The following is a 17,122-nucleotide window of genomic DNA, read 5'->3' on the forward strand; positions in this document are numbered from 1 at the left end:
TTCCCACTCACTGGGAAAAATTGAAGCAGCATTCTCGAGGACATCCTTTTGGGATTGAGCTGCCCCAGGCATAGTCCTTCTCAGGCACTGGGGTGGCCATGAAAGGTGGGAACCAAAGCAATTCTTTGTAATGGAAAGTAGGCAGAGAATCATTGCTACTGGAGATTGATGTTGGAAGTCAGAACTGGGTTCCATTTGCTTTGTAATTCACTGTATTCTATAACTATTTCCTGTTTTTTTCTGCTTCAGTTGGTAAGATTTTCAGTGAAAGGCACATATGAAAGAGTCAATCTAATTCAATTGAACAAATCTAATGTATGTGTATATATACATATATGTGTTTATATACATATATGTGTGTGTATATATATATATATATATATATATATATATATATATATATCTATTAATCACCTAAACCCCAATTACATAAAGTTCACAGTTGCCAATTTACTTATTTCTTTAATCGCCAATAAAATTGTGGGTTTAACTAAATGATGTCAAAGGTTCCTTTTCAGCTTTAGAACAGTTAGCATGGTTTCAAGTTTGCAAAGTACTTTGTATATATTATATTACCATAATCTTGGGAGTTAGGTGCTATTATTATCCCCATTTTCAGAAAAGTAAACTGAGGCCAAAAAAGGTTATGTGGCTTCTTCAGTGCCACATAGCAAGTAAATGTGTAAATCAGGATTTGAATTCAGGTCTTTCTGACAATTCCAGCACTCCCTTCACCACACCTTTTAGTTATCATATGTGTTCTATAATCTCTAGGCTAACATTTTATGTTTACAGAATATCAGAATTGAAAAGGCCCTCAGTACCATATTTGTTTCTTAAAAGGAATTTGGCAGGACTCCTTCTGTACCGATTTAATATTAGAATTAAATAGTCTATAAATGTTTGGTAAAGTTCACTTAAAAATCCATCTGGTCCTGACACTTTTTTCTAAGAAAGTTCACTTATGACCTGTTTAATTTCTTTTTCTGAAGCATTTTTATTTAGATATTTTATTTCCTCTTCTACTAGTCTAGGCAATTTATGTTTTTGCAGGTATCCTTTCACTTCAGTTAATTTATTAAATTTGTTGATGTATAATTGGGGAAAATAACTAATAATATTTTGATTTCATTTGCATTAGTGCTAAATTTATCCTTTTCATTTTTGATGCTAGTGATTTGGTTTTCTTTTCTTTTTAAAAGTCATATTAACAAATGGTTTATCTTTTTTGTTGGATTTTCACAAAACCAATTTTTAGTTTTATTTATTAATTCAATGGTTTTCTTACATTCAATTTTGCTAATCAACCTTTAGTTTTTAGAACTTCTAATTTGGTATTTAATTGGGGATTTTTAATTTGTTATCTTTTTAGTTTTTAATTATATTCCCAATTCATTGCTATTTTCTTAATCTATTTTATTGATATAAAATAAATAAGTCAAAGAGATAAATAAAGTCTTAGATAAGCTAGCTATGATAGGTAGATATGTCAAAAGAACTGAACAGCAATAGAAAGGAATATACTTTTTTCTCAGTGGTACATGATACCTTTACAAAAATTGACTATGTATTAAGACAAAAACTTTATAGCTAAATAAAGAAAATAGAAATATTAAATGCATTCTCTTCAGATAATGATGCAATAAAATTATATTTAAAAAGGGACCATGGAAACACAATAAAAATTTATTGGAAACTACAACATCCCTGCTTAGTGGACATTACAATCTCTCCTTTAATGCTTTTGGTGAAGGGGAAATTATTGCCTTCTAGAGAAATCCATTCTACTTTTGGACAGCTCTATTGTACTCTTTTCCTTTGTATTGAGCCATAATCTGCCTTTACCCAGTGCTTCTCATCCTGCTTCCCCAGGACCAAATAAAACATGTCTAATCCTCTTTTACATGACAGCCTTTCAAATGTGTGAAGACAACATTCAATGTCTCTAATTTTTCTCCTCTCCAGACTGAACATTAAAATCCCATTAGACTGTAAACTACCTAAGGCAGTGGTTCTCAACCTTTCTAATGCCATGACCCCACAATACAGTTCCTCATGTTGTAGTGACCCCAAAACAAAAATTATTTTGGTGGCTACTTCAAAACTGTAATTTTGCTACAGTTATGATTCAGAATGTAAATACCTGATACGCATTATGTATTCTCATTGCTACAAATTGAGAGGGTGAGAACCACTGTAAGGGAAGGGATGCCTTTTGCCTCATTTTAGATCTCCAAGACTTTGCACAGTTCCTGGCATATAGTAGGTACTTAATATGTTGACTGATAAATCCATTGACTGAATATTCCTAGTTCCATCAACTGATCCTTATATAATGGTCTCACGTGCACTTTCTGGCTCATTGGTGACCTTCCTAAATGATGCTGCCCTCAAATGGACTCAGTAACTCAGATGAGGCAAGAGGACAATAGGACTCTCACCTTCCTTGTTCTGTGTTAGTGCAGTCTACATTTGAATTCACTTTACAGTTGATTATGGCTGAAATTGTATCTACTGCCCTCCCCTTTTTAAAAAAATGTTTAATTTTCTCCCAATTACATGTAAAAACAATTTTTAACATTAATGTGTTTTTTAAAATTTTTAGTTCCATTTTCTCTCCCTTCTTCCCACTTCCCCCCTGCCACTGCAATCTGATACCAATTTTACATGTGTAGTTATGTAAAACATTTTTCCATGTTAGTTATTTTGTTGTAGAAGAGATCTTGAACCAAAAAAAATGCAGAAAGTGGACTATAGTATGCTTTGATCTGCATTCAGATTCCATTAGTTCATTTTCTGGAGAGAGATGGTATTTTTCATCATGAGTTTTTGGGATTGCCTTAGATCACTGTATTGCTCAGAATAGCTAAGTCATTCACAGTTGTTCATCATGTAGTTTTGCTGTGTACAGTGTTCTTCTGGTTCTGCTTACTTCGCTTTGCATCAATTCATGTAAATCTTTCCAGGTTTTTCTGAAGTCATCCTGCTCATCATTTCTTATAGCACAATAATATTCCATTACCACAATATACCACATATTGTTTAGCCATTCTTAAATTGATGAATGTCCCCTCAATTTCCAATCCTTTGTTACCATGAAAAGAGCTCCTATAAATATTTTTGTGCAAATAGGTCCTTTTCCTTTAAAAAAATCTCTTTGGGATATAATCTAGTAATGGTAATGCTGGATCAAAGGGTATGCACAGTTTTCAGCTCTTTGGGCATAATTCTTTTGCTTGCTGTGTATAATTAGAAAAAAAAAACTTGTACCTTTGGACTCCATCTCCCAGAATTCTTTTCATCTCCCAGTATCCCTTTTCCTTCTCTACCACATTGCATGTTCATATTTGTATATAAGTTTTGGTGACTCCTCCCTCTTTCTCTCTTCTCCTATGGGCACGGTCTGGGAAAACCTCTCTTTACTGAAGGTTTTTTTCTTTCCTCTACTATCAAATATTTAATAAATCTTATAAAATATATTACTTGGAGTATTGGATATTAATTTTTAATCTACAGCTCTCCATTGGATAAGATCACAACTCCATCAAGAGTACATTAGTGTCCAAACTTTCCCACACTCCCTACAATATTTATCATGTTCCTTTTCTGTCATATTGGCCAATCTGATAGATGTAAGGTGGTACTTTAGAATTGTTTTAATCTGCATTTCTCAAATTGATAGATTTGATGTGAACTGAGCTAACCATTTTAGAAAGCGATCTGGAATTATGCTCAGTTATAAAACCCAGCAATACTGCTATTGGATTTTTTCCTAAGGGAAAAGGAAAATAACCTATTTGTTCTAAAATATTTGTTCTAAGAGCTGCTCTCTTTTTGATGACAAAGAACTGGAAATTGAAGGGATGCCCATCAGTTGAGGAATGATTAAACAAGTTGCGGTATATGATTCTGATAGAATACTATTACCCTGTAAGAAATTAGGAACAGTTTAATTTTTGAAAAACATGGAAAGACCTACATGAAAATATGAAGAATGAAATGAGCATAACTAAGAGAACATTATATATAGCAACAGAAATATTATTTGAAAAATGACATATATGTCCACTTCCAGACAAAGAACTGATAAAAAGATATGAGTAAGACATAATTTTATACATACATATTTTTGGCAAATATTGCCTCTCTAGTGGAGGGGGAGTTAACTGGGTATTTGAATGTAACAAACAAATTTAAATTTAAAACATTATTCAGAGCATTTTTTCATATAACTATAGATAACTGATTTCTTCAACTGAAAACTGCCCATTCATATCCTTTGACCATTTATCATTTGGAGAATGACTTTTTTTAAAAATAAATTTGCCTCAGCTCTCTATATGTCCTCTTGTTTTTTCCCATAGGACTGATGTTCTGTGTCCTTTGATGCTGAAAGATCCCTTCCTACTCTTACCTTCTGTGTTTGTTTTAACATTCTCATTCTAAGGGCACATCTAACTCTTGTTTATCTTGTATCCTTTCTTTGCTTCCATTTCTCAGAGGCTTTGAGAACCCAATGACTTCTGGCTTTTAGCTTTACTTTTGATCTTTGAATAACCTGAATAATAGTAGTAAGAGCACCAGATTTAAAATCAGAAGATCTGCTTTTAAGACCTGATTCTAGCTCATATTAGTTTTACGGATACTGAGAAATCATTTTTCCTTCCTGAGGCTTAGTTTCCTCATCTATAATATGGGGATAATAATACTTGCACCATCTCCCTCACAAGGCTTGCTGTGAGCAATGTGAAATGTGAGTTATTGTTCAAGGCTAAAAGAGAGAGAAAGAAAGGAGGTAGAAGAAAGAAATTAGTATTCTTTGCTGTTTCTGTGAAATGTCCTGGCTAGATGAGCTATTTTGAGGTGGTAGATTGTTCCGTGACAGACTCAAAGAAACCCTAGTTGTATGTAATTGTAATAACCAATCTTGATTCAGGAGAAGAGCCAGTCATTCTACTAGCATTTTAAAGCATCTAAAATATGTTAGGCACTCTTCTAAGAGTTTGGAGATACAAATAAGTCTAAAAAAAGGCCCCACTCTCAAGAAGCTCACAGTCTAATGAAGGAGACAATATGACATCAACTCTGTAAAAATAAGATATATATATATATATATATATGTATATATATGTATGTATGTCTATATAGGATCACCTGTGGGTAGGCTTTGAGGGAAGGCTAATGCCTTCAATTTCTGTCTTTGTATAACCAGCACGACAGTAGTAAGAGCACCAGATTTAGAATCAGAAGATCTGCATTTAAGTCCTGGCTCTGGCTCTTATGAGTTGTATGACTCATATAGATTAAAGAGGTATGGGAAGGCTTTTTGCAGAAAGTAGGACTTAAGCTGAGACCTAAAGGAAGTTGGGGGAGTTAGGAGGCAGGGATGAGGAAGGAAACTATTCCAAACATAGAGGACAGCCCGTGAAAATGTTTGGACTTAGGAGATGGAGTATGATTTGCTAGGAAAAGGAAGGGGTCCAGTGTCATAGAATCAGAGTACATAGAGGGGAATGAATTGTAACTACACTGGAATATGAGAGATGTTACAAAGTACAAATGACAAGACTTGATAACCATTTGAATATGGGAGGTAAAAAAATGAAGAATTGAGGATGACTCCAGATTATTAACCTGGGTAACTAGAAGACTGGTGATACTGTAGACAGTAATAGACAAATCAGAAATAGTAAAGGGTTTTGGGTAAAGGACAACTAGTTCAGAGTGGGGTGTGTTGCTTTTAAGATGTTTGAGACATGTCAAATTCATGATGTCTAATAGGCAATTGGAGAAACAAGACTGGATGTTAGGAAATCAGTTAGGGCTGAGGCTTGACAAGCAGATACTTTCTCTCATTAGAGATGTGGAGGTATGGAGAGTAAGTATAGAGAGATGGAGAATTTTGCCTACACTGTAGATACTGTATTTGTTGGTTTGTTTTGTTTTTTTTTAAGAAGTTGAGCTCATTACTGAGTTGTATGTGGGATATCTGGAAAGGATGTATATAAAAACAAAAACATCATTAAATGTATTTTTAAATGTACAAATAAATCATGTAATCCAAAGGTAATTCACACTCGGTGACTACACCTCCCAGGATCCTTTGTGAGAGGTTATTAACTTAGCACTATTTTATTTCTTTAGTTTATGAAGGTTAAACTTCTGGCTGGCAACTCTCTCACTAGTGATTTGGACATAGGAAGACATTGGCTTAAAGTTACTTCTATGCTAAACCAAATATCCAATACCAGAATCAAATAATCATATTGTTGAAAGGGGCTTCAGAAGCCTTTTAGTCCAATCCTTATCAGAGCAAAAATATCACCTACAATGTAGTCAAGTGGAAGCCATTTAACTTCTATCAAAATAGAGACCTTTGGAGCAGGGGAACCCATTACCTTCTGAGGTTGCCCATCCTGTATTTGAAGAGCTCTCTTTAGAAGTTCTTATTTATGTCAAGCCTAAATCTTCCTCTCTGCAATCTCTAACCATTGCTGATAATTCTGCCCTCTAGGGTCAAGTAGCATAAGGCTCATCCCTCTTCCATAAAATATCTATTCAGATATTGAAGACAGCCATATTATCAAATCTCAGTCCTTTCACCTATAAGATAAAGCTAATTATCTTTATTTTCTTTAGTTGATTCTTACATAACACGAATTTAGGGCCCTTCTCAATCCTGGTTGTCCTCTATAAGACAGATTATAGTTTCTCAATGCCCTTCTGAAAAATGGCACCCAAAGCTGAACACAGTGATTTGACCAGGGCAGCAAGAACAGGAGGCTATCACCTTCCTAGTCTTTTTCTTTATCAAAATATTAATGTAGCCTAAGATAACATTAGCTTTTCATTGCTATAGCATTCCATTTACTTATTTTGAGTTTACAGTCCGCTGAACCTCCTTGATTCTTTTCAGAAGAATTGTTATCAAGCCATACCTCACTCATCTTGTACTTGTAAAATTGGCTTATTGAATTAAAGTTTAAGACTTTAGATTTATCCCTATTAAATTTCATATTGTAGTTAATATTCAGCCAAATATTTTAGCCTATTGAGATCTTTTGGGATCATCATTCTGTCATTCAACACATCAACTATCCTTCTTTCATCTGCCAATTTGATTAGCATCCCTTTTATGTCCTTATTCAACTTACTGGTAAAAATGTTAGACAGCACAGGACCAAGAACAGATCCCTGAGACACTTCACTAGAGACCACCTTCCAAGCTAAAGCTGAGCCATTAACGACTGCTCTTTGGATCTAATTATTTAGCCCTCTCAGAGTCCCTTTACATCTACTATTGACTATTCCACATTTCTCTTTTTCATAAGAATAAGAAAAGAGACTTTATTAAATGTCTTTCTAAAATCTAGGTAAACTATACACTCATGTACAGTTTCCTGATCTACTGGTATAATTATTTTAAGAAATTGATGTTTGTCACTCATGATCTGTCCTTGATGAATTCAAGTTTTCTCTACATCTCATCTGTTCCCCGTGATGTTTCAAAGATCACTGACAATGGCTCAGCAATCATATACTTCTATTATTTCAGTACTATGGAATGTAGTTTGTCTGTGTCTGGTAACATGAATTCATCAAGGGAAGCCAAATACTCTTTTAATATCTCCATGCTTCTCTTGAATTTCATCTTCCTTTTATACAAATTTGTTTTGGCTTTCTGATTAAAATGTGATACTCTTTGACAGTGTGGAAAAAATGCCTAACTGAGTGGCTACATCTTCTCTCTGTGAAGTGCATTATCACTGTCCTGTCCACTCTGCACTATAGATCCTATCATTTCTCTGATCTTCCTGCGTTCCCTAATATAGCTTAAACTTTTTTTTGTTAGTCTTTAGCAATTCTTGCTAGCTTTATCTCATTTTGAACAAGAGTTTCATGTATAATTTTATTTTTTTGTGTGTGTATGTGTGTGTATAAAATTATTCTTCCAAGACTATGCTTCTATAGTCCTTTGTATTCATCCTGTCAGTTAGCCTTGCTTCCACTTTCTGTACATCTTTTTTTTTTCTCACATGCCTTTGTTTTTTCTTCAGTTTTTCCTTCCTATCTTTGTTTTTATTTCTTTTTTATTTGTTGATGAATTTGTTTTTGGCATATCAATCAGTTGCCAGGAAACACCCAAAAAATCCTTCACAAAATACATTTTTTGAAAACAGTAAAGCCAATTTTTTATCTAATAGTGTGATAGTGATTGATAACATATATACATTAAAAATCTAATCAGTAAGTCCCTTTTGCATCCACATTGATTTGTTTAAACAGTTCCCCTATTTTCTCCTCATTGGAATGTTTTCTTTTAGTTGTTAGCATTTCTTTCATGAGAGTTTGTCATTCCCTCTTGAATTTTAGCCCTTGGGATCCTATATATTCTTTATCTGAATTCTTTTAAATCTTTCAAAAAAAATTAGGGTAACTGCTAGATTATCTTTACTTTCTTTCAGTATAACCAACCTAAAACGGAGTGGTCACAGCTCTCTAAAGCCCCCATTATTTCTATTTCAGAAGCCAATTCCTACCTGTTGGTGAGAATTAGGTTATGAAAAGTACCTTCCCTTTGCTGGTTCCTCCAACAATTTTAAAATACCGAACTTTTATTACAACAAGACAATAAATTCATAGCAGCTGTTTTATACAGATAGTGAGGTCCAAATGGTGTCTGGATAATTTGAACTTCCTTATTACATGTCATGCTTACAAGTGAGGTTTAGGATCTGCTTTCTGAAACCCATATTTATTTCTCCTTTCTGTCCACATGGCCTGTAGTGCACTCTGTTGGCAATATTCCTACTGTTTCTACTTCTGTTGCACTTTATCTGTGTATTTTCCACTGTGCTGCCCACATTGGGTTCCTGGATCCTTTCACATAAATGTCTTCTTAATATGCAATGCTTCCCCACTTCCCTCTAATGATCTTCTTCCTTTTGAATGAGGCATACTCTCCAAGGTCATATCCCAAGAGCAAACAAAAATATATTTGCCTGAAGTCTTGCAAATCAAATCAAAAGGAATTGAAATTGAAATGAAGAAAAAGGAAAATGCTAGTGTATTACTTCTGTTTTATACCATAGAGTAATGGTTTCCAAAGAAGAGGATATGGCCTGACTCTAAGTTGTGTATAATTGACTGAATGGTAGAAATCATATCATTCCCTCCCCATAAGAGTCAATAGTATGGCTTATCGCTAGTATGTTTTTACATATCCTTTCTTCTCCCATCACAAACATAAACTTCTCCTCTCCCCTCCCCTCCTCTCCTCTCAGGGCTGCATTAACCTAATTGCTACTTGGGCATGCAGAACAGCTATGCAAGTGTCACTGGGAAGATATCTCTTCCCACAAGCATATCCAACCCTGATCTTCTGATTACCTCAAACCTTCAGAGGTTAGGAACTCCAGAGTAGTGACCAGTGAATAATAGCTCGATCTCTTCACTTTTTGTTTTTGGGGGAACTTGAATTCCTCAGGATGAGCAGGTATTGGATTAAGATTGTTTCAGATCTCATTACTTTATCTTTGTCCCCTTCCCCTGCCCAATCCCACTCCTCTTCCAAATTTTCCATTACAACAGAGGTACTATCTTCCTTCTAGTCACCTGGGAAAAGAAGAGGTATGATGTAGTGCTAGGTAATGTCAGAAAGACGTGTGTCATTATGACCTCAGAGATGCTCCAAAAGTAATTTTCCTAAAGCCCAAGGCTGACCTAGATCTGATCCATTCCTCTGCTTAATAATAATAAACTCCAGTGAGTTCCTGTTGACTCTAGAATGAAATATTATTTCAAATCTTTAAAAAATTTTTGTGTTAGTCTTTTAATATACATAATTATGCCATAAAAGAAAAATATGTTATAAATAAGTAAATATAGACTTACTGGAGGTATGCTCAAATTTTTTTCTCTTAGGGATACCTGATGAAAAAACTTTGGAGACTGTTACCATAAAAAAATTGTTACGATATAGAAAATGTTGCCTCCTTGCAGAAGGATCTCATTTAACTTTGCTTGTTGCCCATCTGAGTTCATAGGTTTTGCTGTTGCCCCCCCCCCCTTTTTTTTTTGGTTTGATGTCTTCTGTGAATCTGTACTTTTATTTTTCTTTCTATATGCAACTCTGTATGGCACCAAACTTAGAAGAAACTACCAGAACTTGTTCATTATTGTTAATGTCATGTTGACAAGTACTCCTCAGGCAAGGAATAAACCACCATGACTTGCCTCTTTTTCCTCTGGATGTCTTCTCTCATGATATCACAGGTGTGTACTCTTCTCAGCAATCCTTATCTAATCTAAGGGAGTATCTAAAGCTTATGAAATCCAACTCCTTCATTTGTAGTTAAGAAAACTATGTCGGACAGAAGGGAAGTAAAATTGTCCAAGGTCACACAATTACTCAGTATTCCTAAGCTTGCATCTAACTTTCTTTTTTTATTTTAAATGTTTTTAAAGTAATTAATTTAGAATATTTTTCCATGATTCCATGATTCGTGTTCTTGAATCATTGAAAGTTATATGCAAATGCAATGATCCAGGACAATTCTGAGGGTCTTATGAGAAAGAACACTATCCACATCCAGAGAAAGAACTGTGGGAGTAGAAACACAGAAGAAAAACACATGATTGTTCACATGGTTCTATGGGGATATGATTGGGGATGTTGACTTTAAATGATTACTCTATTGCAATGATTGCCTCCCTTCAAAGGGATGAACTGATAAAGGCTTAAGGTGATAATTCTTCCAGATGAAGTTACCAAAAATGCAATCTCCCTTCACCCAGAGTTCAGAAGAACTATTGGAAAAACATTGGGTAGAGATGAAGATTTCAGATTGGGAGGGTACTTACTGATCATTTGGGTCTTGGGAAATGATTTCTTTTGACTATCCATTAGCACCAGTGCCAGGAGCTGGAAACTTGGAGGACAAGACTTGTAAGAAGTCCCCAGTTGAACTTTTTACTGATGGACTTGGCCAGGCTGCCTCATACTGAAGTGGTGTTACTCCAGTCCTCCCAGTTATTCATACTTGTAACCTTGGAATCATCTTTGATGCTCTACTCTCCCTCACTTCCCCCCTGTCTCACCACTACATCCATTCAGTTATTAGTGCCTCTTGATTCTTTCCTGTCTAGCACTCCTTTTCCCTCTTCTAGCAATCTCCCTAGTATCTTGACCAGACTACTGTTTATAATAGTTTCTTAAGTAATATTCATCCCTCCTCTTTCCTTCTCCAAACCATCTGCTCACATAATTTTCCCAATGCATTGCTTTTATTGTTTCACCATTTGATTTAAAAAACTTTTACCCAAATAAAACTTAAACTCTTGACCTTTGAATTTAAGGCCCTTTGCATTCTACCTCTAACCTACCTATCCAGCTTAATTTCTCATATGTTCTGGCCAAAGGAGACTGTTCTCCATTCTCTTTTGCCCTTTTCCAACTCCATGTTTTTGTTCACAACACTTCCCAAATCTGAAATAAACTCTTACCCTCTTTCTTAATCTCCAGGGGTTGAAGGACCCCTCTCTTCTTTCAAAGCCCATCTCATATTCTACCTCTACATAATCCTCCCTCCCTAGATGAAAATATTCCTGCCCTCCCCCCCAATTCTCATCATACTTTGCTTGGACTCTTCAATGCATTTGCATCATTCTCCCCTATATCATAAGTATTTATGTCTAACCTATTAGATTGTAAGCTTATTGAAAACAGAGCCTGTGTTGTACCTATTTTAGCATCCCTAATACCAGGAAAAAAAGCATGGCATATATTTGACATCAAATAAATGGTAGTTGAATTGAAACTGACTTCTGAAAAGATTAAGCTTTGCTGTCCTCTCTGTCCTCTAAGAATAAAAGGGTTAACTTTCTGATTCATTCATTTTTAAAGACTTAACAGTTATGAAGGCTTAGCACCCTACCTCAGAAAGGTTTTCATCCCATGAATGAAATCATTGATTGAGAAACTCAGCAACCAAGCCTGGATTAAAAGTTAAATGGTCCTTGTAAGTTTTGATTATATAAATGAATCTATTTGGTGAACTTATCTCTGTCTTTTCTAGGAATTAGCCAGCTGTGGATGGAGCAAGAAAGAGAAACATAGCCTTGCCCCTAATATTGTGGCTTTTACCAGGAGGTTTAATCAGGTAAGTAACAGAATGTGATTTCCTGCCTGCCTAACCTTTATTTGCTGGCTCAGATCTGTCCTCATCAGTGACTTCCTTTTGGCATCTGATGCCTTATTTCAGTGCTGCTAGAAAAATAGATTCTGAATGATCTGGTGAAAAATAGATGCTAGTTTACTAAAAATCATCAAAATGAGTGCTAGAAAGGGAGTGTTTAAAACCAATCTATTTTTAAGAGGAGGAAACTGAAAATCAGACCTTTTTTTCATTTTTAACTGTGAGGAACCTCCTTTAAAGTCATACTTTGATTCCTCCCATTGGCACAGAAATTATTCTGGGGTCTGCTTATGAGAATAAAAATTCTGTCAAGACTACTCAAGGAGGAAATATTTCAAATGTGAGATTAAGATAGACCATATGGTTGTCATCTGAGGACCAACCTAGCTTTTTGGAGAGTCTCATCACAAGAAGTTTGGTCCCCAGGGCTTACAATTTATTGGTCATAGCAACACATGGAGCCATCTTCTGAGACTGTATTTGATGCCAGCAAAGGGAAGACCCCCAGCGATGAAGACAATGGATCTGTGAACCATAGATTTCTGGGAAATTACCATGTTGCACAATGGACCATATCTGATATAATATAAACCTAGTAATTGTAACAGTTAAAAGAGTGGTTGCCTTAAACTGTGACTGCAAAAATATGGTTTCAAGACAGTGTCTTGATTTTATATTAAAAATAAAGTGGTCACCATGGGAAAATTCCTAAATATTAAATATACCCAAGTCAGCTGGGTTTTATAGAGATTTTAATTAATACAAATTAAGGAATTAATGAAAGGGAGAGAGAGAGTAAGAGGAAATAATGAGAAAAGAGCTAGACCAGCATAGGCCTAAGCCTTAAGAGAGAGATCAGTCAGTCTTTAATTCACTCACCACAAGATTTGTCCCAAGTAAGATTCTAGTGTTCAGAGAGACCCACCAGTTCAGCTCCTCAGCTCAACTAAGTTCAGCCACTGAGCCCTCCAATTCAGTTTTGGCAGGCTGAACCCTCCTCAGAGAGAGCTCTTCAGAGAGCATTTTTTTGCTCTCAGCTCCTGACCTCCTTTTAAAGGGCATTTTCTCCTATGTCACCTCCCCTAAGTTCTCACATCTACTGATCACAGTAGACGTTTTCCAAAGGACAGACCATTCTTAATTCACACCTGAGTAGACTAAACTTTTGAGTAAGTTCCCACCTTTTTGCCCCTTACAAGTTTGCAAGTTGCCTGACTTTCATAGGTACTTAGCACCTTCCTAAAAATAGACTTAGCTTAAGGCTTTTGCTTCACTATAAGTATGAGTTAAGTACTTTTTCATTGTTCAGTAAAGAGTTTACAACTTTATCTTTCCCTAAAGTATGCTTAAGTATGGGTGGAGTAGAGCTTTCACATTCCTAAGTCCCTTCATTGTTTAAAATGGGGAATGGTCTTAACCAAATGTTCTGAAGTAGGGTCTGAGAATTTTTAAGATTCACGTAATGCCCATCCATGCTACTACTTTTGGGGTTTTTTTCTGGCAAGGCATTGTGGATAGAAAGTGCTGGACATTGTAAAAAATAGACTCGAATACAGGACTACAATCCCCATGAGCCTTTGCTCCACTTCCCCAGAATGCCTTGTAATCTCACCTGGGCCGAGATCGAGAAGGTATTTAAGCTGATTCAAAGGCTTTTGAGGGTCTCTTGGCTCTTTTTGGACTTCTGTTTTGGAGCAGGCGGTCTCTTGCGTGATGTGAGGTTATTTTGTCTAGGCCTCTGGCCTAGGCACATGTTTCTTACTTGTATATTCTTTAATCTTTAACCTTTAATAAACCTCTAAAAAATATAATATTCCTTGCAGAGAGAAACTAATTTCTACCTGCCTCAGTCTCCCCATCTCCCCTAAATTTTAATCTTTACAACATGGACCCTGGAAGTTCTGAAGTAGGGTCTGAATACAAACCAATTTTTGTTTGGTCTTACCTTAGTCTGACTGGCTATGTGCTCTTGGACAGGCTCTTCTAGTCTTAGTTGTTTCATCTATAAAATGAGGATAACAATGTTACTTCTCCAGATTGTGAGGTCCAAATGAGATAATGTATGTAAAGTACTTTGAATATGAATGTCAAGCATTATTATTACTATTGTATTTATTCCCTTCTATTTTCACAGTTTATAACCAGAATGATGACCTTGCCGCTAGACATTCTGTATGATCAACCAGCTGAGTTCCTAGGTTTTGGCTTTCCCTAGAGCCTCCGGACTCTCCAGCTGCTCATTAGCAGTAGGAAATGCCTAACCCTGGAGATCATTATTGTTCAGTCCCTTCTTTGTTGCTCTCCAGCCTTAAGGATACCATAAGGGATTCAGCATGTAACCAATTGATTGTTGTGGACTCCTGCTCCAGACATTAAAGCTGCTTTCTGTCCTCAATGTGATGGGGAAAGAAGGACTAGGTTTATTTCAAATGACTACAGTTAGGCCTGTTGTCAAAAGAACCACCTAGAGTGGCTCAGATGTCTTTTGTTCCTCGTTTGTAATGTTTTTTCTTTCTTTTTGACCACGTTTGGCTTTAAAAGCAACAAATAAACAGATGTGCAAAATTGCTACAAATTCTCAGGGGATTTGCATTATTCTTAAGATATTTGACTTTATGCCAAGCTATTCAGCACCTCTGGCCAGCCGCACAGCTCTTCTATAGTGAAAGCAGTGACAGATTGCGTTATACAGTCAGCATTGCATCAAGATGCCAGGTTACCTTGGTAAAGCCAATTAGAATTTTTTTTTTAACAAATACATACTGTTTGGTTTGTATTCATAATAACAGTAAACAAGGCATTAAACTTGACATCTCCATCAGTGTTTATTCTATAAGCAAGCAGGGATAGCCTAGCCTGCAGAATCCATGGTTCCTGGGGGAGGGAATGGGGCCAGTCAGGAGCCATTGATTAGGCACTAATCAGCAAGGCCCCTCAGGAAAGTAGATGTGTTCCAAGTAGTGATCAGAGAGAATAAACAGGATACCATGTGGAATCAAACCAGAGTACACAGGATAATTCAAGCGAAAGGCCAGACAAGTAGCAGAAACAGGAGTTCTTAGCAGTGGACTGAAGCTGGGGAAACCATTCTAGGGCCTGAGAGGACCCATTATAGATGAGAATGGTGGCATGTATAGGATACAGTTTTATCTCCATTCAGGATACCATGAGGGAAGCGTGGTAACCATGACCACTCCTTGTGTTATAGCATCACCAATGTCTTTGTTTTAGAAACTACATATAAAACATATCAAATCCAGTCCAATTCTAACATATATTTATTTCTTTGAAGGAATAAAATATTCATTTCATTGTCTATCTGAATGAAATCTGGGAGGGATAGCTGACATGTCAGAGGACAGAATTGAGATTCTGAAAGATCTTAACAGGAGGGTACAATGAGATGATGCTAATATGGTGAAATTTGATAGGCTTAAGTGTAAAGTTCTACACAAGGACTTTAGGGAGTCATCCATACAAGAGAGAGGAAGGCATGGCTAGAAAGTAGTTTATATGGAAAAAAATTGCAAGAAGGATTAGTGTACAATCACCTCAATCTAAGTCAGGAGTGACATTGAATGCCGTTAACTGGTACTTGGACTGCATTCAAAGAGGTGAGAACAAAGGAAGTGTTGTCTCTGCTAAACTCTAGCAGACAGGACCAGAAATAGCATGGTCAAATGTGGGTCCTTCAAATATTGACTCAGTCAGCCAATAAGCATTTAGTAAGTCCCTGCAAATTGCAGACACTTTGCCAGGTACAAGGATGCCAAAGCAAAGAATGAAGCAATCCCTGCCCTCAAGGAGCTTATAGTGTAATTAGGGAAGACAACTACAGGAGAAAAAAAAGCATATTCAGAATAAATATAAGCAAAAGGACTAGAGGGCCACTAAGGAGAAGAGCCCCCAGAATATTGATAGGATTGGAGGCCATGTCATTCAAAGACATATTGAAGTATTTGGAGTTATTTACTCTGTAGAAGAAAAGATTTGATTGGAATGCCTCATACCAAAGACAGATTAAGCTTATTTGACTTTACTCTAGTGGAGGGAACTCAAAGGAATAAATAGAAATTTTCAGAGAAGCCAAGCTTGGATCAAAGTAAGGAAAACTCAACAGAGTTGGCCAAAACTTAAATGACTATCCTTGGGAGGCAGTAAGTTTCGTATTTCTGTATATAAACATAAATATTTTTAAATAAGCATTTAGTAAGCTCTTATGCGTCACTTGCTGTATTCAATACTTTACACAGATTTGACCCCCCACTCCCCCAACAACCCTGGGAGGTAGATTCTGGTATTATTCCCATTTTATAGGTGATAACACTGAAGTGGGTAAAGGTTAAATGAATTGCCATCATGTCACAACTAGTAAATGTTTGAGATCATATTTGAACTCAGAACTTTCTGACTCAAGGCCCAGTGGTCTATCCATAGTACCACCTAACAGCCTCATTACTGGAGTTATTCTAGCAGAGACTAGATGAACACTTGTTAGGGTTGCTGTGGAGATGATTCCAATTTAGGTAAACATAGATGACCTCTGAGATGTCCTTCAGCTCTGAGGTTCTGTGGAGAACAAAGTTTATGCTCCTACTTTGGGATTCATGTTGAAAAAAATTATATCATTTCATTACTAAAAGCAATGAGATTATATTGAGTGGCTTAAAATTTAGAATGTCAGATGTGTAAGGAGACTTAAAATTTGTATATTCCAGGGATTTGTTGCCTTTTTTTGTGTTCTGGTCCCCTTTAAAAAAGAATATATAAACAATATAAGGAAAGGATGACACCAAAACAATTGTAAGTGAATCAAAGGAAAATTCTTGATAAGGGAGAAGAGCAGTGATATTTTATTAGTGGAAATAGCAGTAAAGAAAAGGAATTACCATATTTTCTGACACTGAACCCTGAAGGACCTTGTG

At 36.0% G+C, this 17,122-nt stretch overlaps 1 protein-coding gene across 4 annotated transcripts in view; it reads left to right on the forward strand.

Moving 5' to 3' along the window:
- RALGPS1 (Ral GEF with PH domain and SH3 binding motif 1) overlaps positions 1 to 17,122 on the forward strand; it is a 662,857-nt gene that overhangs the window by 212,364 nt on the left and 433,371 nt on the right. For all 4 annotated transcript variants that reach the window (XM_056812171.1, XM_007474667.3, XM_056812172.1 and 1 more), the window contains one exon: positions 12,078 to 12,161. In XM_056812171.1, the coding sequence (XP_056668149.1) occupies positions 12,078 to 12,161 (84 nt within the window). The remainder of the gene's footprint in view (positions 1 to 12,077; positions 12,162 to 17,122) is intronic.

Source organism: Monodelphis domestica, chromosome 1 (assembly GCF_027887165.1).
Source record: "Monodelphis domestica isolate mMonDom1 chromosome 1, mMonDom1.pri, whole genome shotgun sequence".
NCBI classification, from domain to species: Eukaryota; Metazoa; Chordata; class Mammalia; order Didelphimorphia; family Didelphidae; genus Monodelphis; species Monodelphis domestica.